This window comes from Ostrinia nubilalis, chromosome 4 (genome assembly GCF_963855985.1).
Source record: "Ostrinia nubilalis chromosome 4, ilOstNubi1.1, whole genome shotgun sequence".
Taxonomy (NCBI): Eukaryota; Metazoa; Arthropoda; class Insecta; order Lepidoptera; family Crambidae; genus Ostrinia; species Ostrinia nubilalis.
Genome location: NC_087091.1, coordinates 16687738 through 16696440, shown reverse-complemented (window position 1 = coordinate 16696440; position 8703 = coordinate 16687738). Strand labels below are relative to the sequence as shown.

The window sequence follows — 8703 nt, the reverse complement described above, 5'->3', positions numbered from 1 at the left end:
GTTTTAACCCGAAATGAAAGATTTTCTTACTTAAGGCCAATTTAGGGTTTGTACCTCGCAGACATCTTTTACGACGCGACGGAATTTAAAGCTGATTTTTTTATCCAATTAGATTAAATATCAGACTATATCTTGCAATTAAAAATGGTTGCATATATTAAGGTATAATTAAGAAAAAAAAATAAAAACAAAAATCACTAAAATCATTTTTCCTAATTAACTGAATGCGTTTACGAAGCACTTAATACGCTTATTACTAAAACTCATTAAAACTCATTTATTTCTGTAAATAGGCTTAAAAAAAGCACTTTTACACGTCCCAGTATTAACCCTACCACTGCTTCAGGACAATAAATGGGCCAGTGCTGAGAAGAAGCAGCGCAAGAAACTCAGTCACTATTGTCAGCCTCTTTTTCAAAGGTTTACATGCTTTAAAATGTACAAAGTTATAAATATTTATGCGAGCTAGGCAGTAACGTATCCCAAACATTTTTATCTTTTAAATAATCATCGACTTTATAGTAGCCCTTTTTCATTAAGGTACTTTTAATATGTGCTTTGAATTTATGAATGGGTAGTTCTACAACAGTTTGTGGTAATTTATTAAAGAATTTAATACATTTTCCCATAAATGAATTAGGGTAAACCGTATAGCTATTGCCCACTTAAAGATTTCAAACACATTGAGATAAAATTTAAAGAAAGTATTTTAATTATCGACCATTTATGACTTTTTTCTTATAACTCAATAAACTGTTAAACAGAATATTAACAGTTTTTAGTTAAAACTTACGTAACTTAGAAAATATTGAAATAAATTTAAAATCCTACAAAAAGTACAGTCATTGCCCATTACTTACACTAATTGCCCACATCAAAGCACAGTAATTGCCCAGTATCTTAAAACAAAATAATCAATTTTAAAATGACAAAATAGGCTTTAAATAAACAAAACAAAACATTAAACTTAAATTCTAGTAGTACAGTCTTCAAAATTTCAAAATAAATTGCGTTTGGCCTTATTAACATAAATATTATCAAATATTTCTTGAGCTGATGTTGATGAGTCAGAATCGGTAGAGACAGAATCATCTACTTAAAAACATAGATGACGCAAAAATTTGAATTTTATATGTAAATTTTATATGTATTTATTTTTTTATCTTCTTTGATATCAGTTCAAGTGGTTGCTCAGAATGTTCAATTAGCTGTTGGTTATTCTTCCCTAAAGTTGTATCTATTTCCTTACAATTAACATTTTCATTAGTAGATTTAACGTAGGTTTTTCATTTTTTGTATTTGCGTTTAAATTTTTATCAATTTTTTCAAGCCAAACCATATTTTTCAGCAATTTATCTTGTAGATAAATTGTTGGATACATCTTGTACAGCTTCGATCGCTTTTTGCAAATTTTCTATGCTATATTGAACTTTTGGAGTCTTTGGCATAGGTACTGAAAATGAAAATTAAAAGCCATTTCAATATTTATGCCTGTAAATTGCAAAACAAGTCTAGCAAAGAGCAACTCAAACACTGCTACTGCATGGTGGCAACACTCTAATAATAATTGCCCTGGGCAATAACTATACATTAACATATGGCAATAACTGAAATGATGGTGGGCAATAACTAAAAATATACAGATTTACGTGCAGTGATTACCCACCGTTAAAATGACCGTTAGAAATCAAATTTTATCAGTTATTTTCATTGATAATGAAGAAAACACTTATAATTTCATCATGACTATACACCATTAGTTGAATATTAAATAACTTGAAAAAAAAATTTAACCTCTAAGCAAGTAATTCCTTAGTAAAATTGTTAAAGTCTTTACTGTTTGAGTAACATTTTCACCCGTCTTGACAAAATCCGCCATAACTGTTTTTTTTTAGTGTTTCCTATTGTAAATTTTAAATCTACTGTACATTGATCACGGAGCCATCTACTTAGTAAATTCAAATCTAACTAGAGTGATTCAAAGTCAGCACCTGACAATATTATTCTTAAAGCGGGCAATCACTACCAGTGGGCAATCACTCTCTGGTTTACCCTACCAATCTTATGCAATCTGAAATTTGGAACGGCAAGTTTATTTTTGTTTCTTGTATTAAAGTTATGCAAATCGCTCTTCTTCATAGAGCTCTTAAAACTTGTAGTTTTAAGAGCTCTATGAAGTATTATAATATTTCTGAATTAAATGTTATTAGTTAACCAGTGAGAATATTTTTACATAATTTTGAAGTAAAAAAATAGGTAACTTTGAATTTTAATACCGCGAAAACTACGTGGAATTTTCAAACGGGAGTTTTACTATCATGTTTGTATAACTGAGCTCTATACGGTTCATCAAATAAATGAGAATGTCCGATTATACAGTCCCATAACATACTGTGGGGCGTTAGAACTTTTGGAAGAGCGTTTTACCTAAAGTGAGTCCTCACCAAGTCCTAGATAAAGCTTAACCTCCGATATTCGCCAGAATCACGTAATTGTTTTTATGGTCGTAAATATCGCGAACAATGGTGTCGGGCGCAGGTTTATCAGTCACCGGCCGCTCATTAGTCAGCTGAGCAGCGCTGGCCGTAGCAGCTCGGTAAGTCCCACCGCACGCTATGAATGTCCATGATAATTAATTAAACACATTAAAATGAAGATAATTTAATTAATGATCATACATTATTATAACGTAGGTTAATACACTTTACATGTCTCCTTATCTTTTGGCCCTAGGAGTTTAATGACTATATTTTTATGTATTTTTATCAACCTGGACGACTGAAAGAAATGCATCAAAAGTATCATTTTCAATCATGTTCAAACGTTGCAAAAACACTGTTAAAAAAGATAATAATACTTATTATGGTAAGAGCATATTCAGTTTGCTCCCAGACATGCAAAAATTACAAAATTTTAAATAAATGACATCGAATCGTAACAGAAATCTAGTCAGTCAGTCACGAACAAAAGTTCGAACTTATTAAACTGTTATTAATGTCATACTACTGAATAATAAAAAACTACAAGTCTGATAGAAGTTGTCTGAGTAAAGTACAGAATTCGAACGGTCTGCGTGCGGCCTTAATCCACGAGGGTAAAACAATTGACGAAACGACAAAGGGCCGATTTGTAAAGCTCTATCATTGTACTGAATAGGTGCCAAAGGGATTTGGGTTTTTTACATTCAGAGCAGATAGTCGATTTTTGCTTTCATCGTGATTCGACGTTTAAAATATCTATGACGTCATCAAAATGTGGGTTATTCATGATATTACTACAACTTCGAAGTATGTATATTTAAAACTAAAACTTTAATTCATTTCTTTCCGCCCGCGGCTTCGCCCGCATGGAATTTTGTCTGTCACATAAAAACTTTATCTCGCGCGTCCCTGTTTCAAATACCGGGATAAAAACTATCCTATGTCCTTTCCCGGGACTCAAACTATCTCTATGCCAAATTTCATCAAAATCGGTTTAGTGGTTTAGGCGTGAAAGCGTGACAAACAGACAGACAGACAGAGTTACTTTCGCATTTATAATATTAGTATAGAAGTATAGATGTGACCTACGTTTTGTTCTTCTTAGTGACTTTGTATTTTAATACCAAAATTTATCAAAATTGGTTTCAGCGGTTTACGAGTAAAAAACTTAAACTGACAGACAGAGACACAGAGTCACTGTCACATTTTTGTCACGTTCATAATAATTACTATAGTATTGACACCTGCCAGTACTAAAGTATGATATCAATCGTACAATATGGTTTATTGAAAATCGCTGGTAATGCCACAAATAATTCTAAATCTTTACCCAATTGAATTCCAAAAGACGCCCTTACCATTGGAAGGAGTACTCGTAAAGGAAGATGATTAACGATGCTCCATGACAGTCGTCTTTGTACACTTTCGGTGAAACCGAATACTATTGATTGAGTTCGCTCAAAGCGCAGGAAACGCAAAGAACTCCGCACTGCGTACACTCGGATTCAGATGTTGACGTTTGGATAAAAGTTTTATACTTAATTAGCTTACTTTCTGAAATAGGTACATTGAAAAGAATGTCTGGCTCTTACAACTTTTAGTTACTGTTGTAACTTTTAGTCACTAAACAAAAAAAAAACACTCAAAGACTTACAAATCTGGGGTACAAAAGCTATTAATTTGACAGTATGAGGTTCAGTTAAAATTTTTCCGAATTGGTTTCCGTATCAATAGTGACCAAAATTTTTAAATAACTAAAACCCCATAACAACTATCCATTTGTCTCAATTAATATAATTTTAAAACTTAATAGATTCGCCAATTGTAAGTACTAAAGACAATTTTACACTACTAACATTATATTATTATACTTTACTTACCAATTTTTTACTTAAGAATAAAACAATGGCAATCATCAATTTTCTTCTACTTCTTAAAACCTAACAAAATAAGGACCTAATAATAAGTATTCAGATTTCAATAATTATATCTTACAGTGTTTACAACATTAGAATGAACGAAATGATGCTACCGACTGTACTTTGGACTTCGGTATCAGGTTTCATAGCTTCACAAGTATTTACTAGCAGTGCGTTGACAACATCCGTCTTTTTGGTGCGACAAAAAATCATTTCCTTAAGCTATTTAGTAAAGGGTAAGACTCAATAACATCAAAATCGTTTCGTTGTAACCATATATTTTAGAGTTAATATAACCATGATAATTTCAAGAGAACAGTCATCATTTTTTTAATTTAAATAAGTTACAAGGTTTACAGATGTAAATAATTAAACCATTTTAAAAATCTATTGAGCATAATCATTCTTCAATTGGCGACTCTGCCAGTTGCACACGTTCTCTCATAGAACTGTACAATGGATTTCTAAACGCCCTCCCACTGATACCACTTACATTAGAATCTCTTCTAGTTAAGGACACAACGCTATCGGTGCGTCGATTGAGTCGGGATACCAAGCCACGAGCTAATCCTGATCTCAAGTCGGGCATCCTGAACTCCGAAGGCCTATAGTAATACACGTAGAGGGCACCAAGCGCGAAGACCACAACAAAGAACATAGAGACAGCGATCTTTCCTCCCATCCCAGCTTCAGAAACCGGAGTTCCACTCAGGTACAAAGTTTTTTCCTCCCTCACCCAATCGTTTGACAGCTGATATCCAATCTCATTGACCATCTCCAGACTAGCACCTGTGTACTCCCCTTTCTCAACTACGATGACTTGGATTCTTTTTTTAGTTGTACTTGTGCCTTCACGAGGATTATTGAACGGCAGCATTCCTATGTGGTAATCTACTTTGTCTATTCCAGAGCCAATAGTAGATCTGACGAACGATTTAAATTTCTCCATGACGAAATTATCCGAGACATCAAATATGAGCGATCCCCCGCATATCTCGCAACAGTGACCAACAGGTTTGATGGGGCTTGAGCATTGAGGGGCAGGGCAGTATTTCAGTGCACAATTGATATCCAAAGTGTTTTCTTGGCACGGACAGCCGTAACTTGCAGTGCAGGTTTTCGCGTCCACAAAAACTGAAACATCACCTGTACTTCCGAAGAGAAACTGCTGATTTTCATCACTCTGTCCTATAATACGATCACGGAGATCGGACGTTGTGACCTTTACGCCGTCTATATTTACTTCTTTAACGAATTGACTGACATTTGGCAACTGTATAGTAAATTGGGAAGTAGGAGGAAATACAACAACATCATCTACGCATGGTATTCTTTCACCATCAGGCGTAGCTTTGTTGAACTTAGATGAACTCCAAGCTTCTGGTTGATTCCAGGATCCTTTGGAATCCTCTTCGTAGTAAGCATATTTTTTACCAATATCACAGTTTGTGTCTTCAGGGTCCGCCCCCAATATTATTTCCCCATCTTCGAAGATAATTTCCCCATCACTCGGTAGTATGATTTCACTGGCAGCGAATCCGGCATAAATTTTAACACTCTCCTGAATCGATTCAGGGAAAACTACAGTCTGTTTGGAGCATGGAAGTTTTTTGTCGTTGTAACTTCCAGGGAGGTTCATACTCCTGTTTGGTAGCCAGGTCACTTTAGCTGCGAAGGTAATGCAAACAATATTGCAAAACAATAATATAAGAGCTGTTTTAAACCACATTTTGATAAGCGTAACGTGTGCCCCTTTTGAGCGCTCGATTGTGAGTAAGTGTTTTATCAAAATGTGGTAATTTGATCGGCTCGTTGTCTGGTTTATACATTGACACATGCTATTATCCTCGCATTGGGTTTCATTACAAATTGCTCGATTTTGTTCAGCGGACACGTCTAAATCCAGAAAGAATTATTAGTAGCTTTAATGTTGCTAATATTACGATTTTCCCAGAAAAATGCGTATAAACAAAAGATTATCCCGAAATCCTGGAGGCATTTCGTTCCGTTGATCCTGGGATTACGCTCGTCTTGAGACGGCAATAAAAGTCATCTTCAGCCACGCACGGCACTATAACGCGGTACCTTATGATTTATCGTGGAATAACACCGCTAGGTGGTTAAGTACAAACCATTAATGAGTTTCGGAGGGGTGGAAATTTAATAAGAAGCTGCGCCCGTGCCAAGGAGCGTAGTTATGCAAATTTTATTGCTGGAAAGCCTCAAATGGAAAGTACGGATCAGTTTTACAGGCGCGCCGGGTGATAGTTGGGTTGGGTTGGGAAACTGAAGGAACGTAGTGCTCTTCAGACATGATAGCTTTTAAACTCATTTTCGTAAAATCATGATCGGTAGGTAAGAGCTTTTCCTGCATGTAATGTAGTAAAAAATGTAGCTCACATCAAGTAAAGTTACCAAGCAATGTATGATGCGAAGAATGCTGAGTTACCTTAAGGGAATCGCGTATGGATATTTTTTTCTTTTATGGTAATTATGGGTGCTTGGAATAGAACGGATCAACATACAAAATATCTAGATTAAAATAATAATAAGTCCTACAGCATACGAGTACCAGCAATCGGCATACTTACTAATGATATTGAAATTAGTAAGTACTGCTTAGCTTTACTTCATAAAGGTAGCAGGAAGGCGCTGGATGCAGGCCGCACCAACGGTCATTATGGAAATTATTGGGGGAGGCCTATGTTCAGCAGTGGACGTCCTATGGCTGAAATGATGATGATGATAGTTTTAGTATTTTTGAAAATGAACACGCAATTCATAACTAAACACTAAACTCGCAGCATTCCAGTCCGTGACACTAGCCCGTGTGTTTCCTCGCCGCAGCCCTGTAGTCTCGACGCAACGCACAATATGGTAGATGGGTAGATAACAGCGGTCTGTAAGTGTTCCGCCTTTACCGCGATATAAAACCTTTGTTAGACTTGATACAGATAGTCACAGAAGGTTCTCAACTTTAAAGATCTCTAGACACAAGGAAATAGGCTGTTTGATACTGAAAGTTTTTAAACTGGAATTTTTAAAACAAAATAATAAACTACTTACTACATAAATCATAAGTAAAATTTTATAAAAAAAAAAAAAAAACCGACTCCAAAAAACCTACAATAAAAAGTAGAAAAATAATTACCTCAGATCAAATTACCTACTTATTTATTAGGACGAATTTTTAATATTTATGTAGGTATACCATGATTGATACTTCTGGAGTCGGTGCCAAGATTATGAAACATGTAAAGTTTGCCTGCACCGACTCCAAAAGTATCAATCATGGTATACCTACATAAATATTAAAAATTCGTCCTAATAAATAAGTAGGTAATTTGATCTGAGGTAATTATTTTTCTACTTTTTATTGTAGGTTTTTTGGAGTCGGTTTTTTTTTTTTTTTATAAAATTTTACTTATTTCATGCTTTTTAGTTAACTAATTATTACCTTGATGTTACCACTGAAGGTAGGCAGTACATTGAGACCATATTCTTCATGTCTAGTGTAACATAATATTCCCTACAAAATACAGGTTACCATATAGGAAACCTAAAAAGACCTTAAACCGTCAGCCCACCTTAAAAACATGAAAGAATACAACTGTTGGGACCAGTTTTTCTTCAAATTCGCATGAAACCACCCTTTTGATAATACTTATTCAACAAAAAAATAATCGTTCAAATTGGTTTATAATCAGCGGAAATATTGCGTATAAAAAAGTTCATCCCCAATTTTCCACCCTTGGGGGTTGTTTTTTTATTATTAAATTTAAATGGGACCACCCTTGAGGTATTACCTATACGCCGAAAAAAGATTTGTTCAAATCGGTTCATAATTGGCGGAGTTATCGCGTAACAAACATAGAAAAAAAAAAAACATACGGGTCGAATTGAGAACCTCCTCCTTTTTTTGAAGTCGGTTGAAAAGGTGCCCATTTAATTTTATGATTCTTTCATTTGACAGTCTTGTGTGACGTGCAATAAAGATAACAGTTATCCATCTATCTAATCAATCTAAAGTAATTATGAGAAATGCGTGAATGCGGCGTGACTTGCCTAGCCGATTCACTCGAAAGTAAAGTGATCCTACTAAATTATAGTATGTTATGTATAAAACCACTGTAGGAGTACTCGCGTTTTGTCGGGCCCTTGTAAAAGCCCTTATTGCGAACGTGTTGGTTATGGTTTTTAAGGAAGGGTGGAAAACAGATGACGGTATGAAAGCAAACGCCGACCTAAACGGATTATGTTTTGTCCTACGCTTGAGGATAGTGTGTCCAGTTATACAAATAACA

At 34.9% G+C, this 8703-nt stretch overlaps 1 protein-coding gene across 1 annotated transcript; it reads right to left on the bottom strand.

Annotated features, from left to right (window-relative positions):
* Positions 1-4660: 4660 nt before the first annotated feature.
* On the bottom strand, positions 4661-6158 carry LOC135071559 (protein amnionless). Its single transcript, XM_063965332.1, has one exon. It carries the CDS (start codon positions 6126-6128, stop codon positions 4800-4802), a length of 1329 nt encoding a protein of 442 aa, XP_063821402.1. The 5' UTR covers positions 6129-6158; the 3' UTR covers positions 4661-4799.
* Between the last annotated feature and the right edge of the window lie 2545 nt (positions 6159-8703).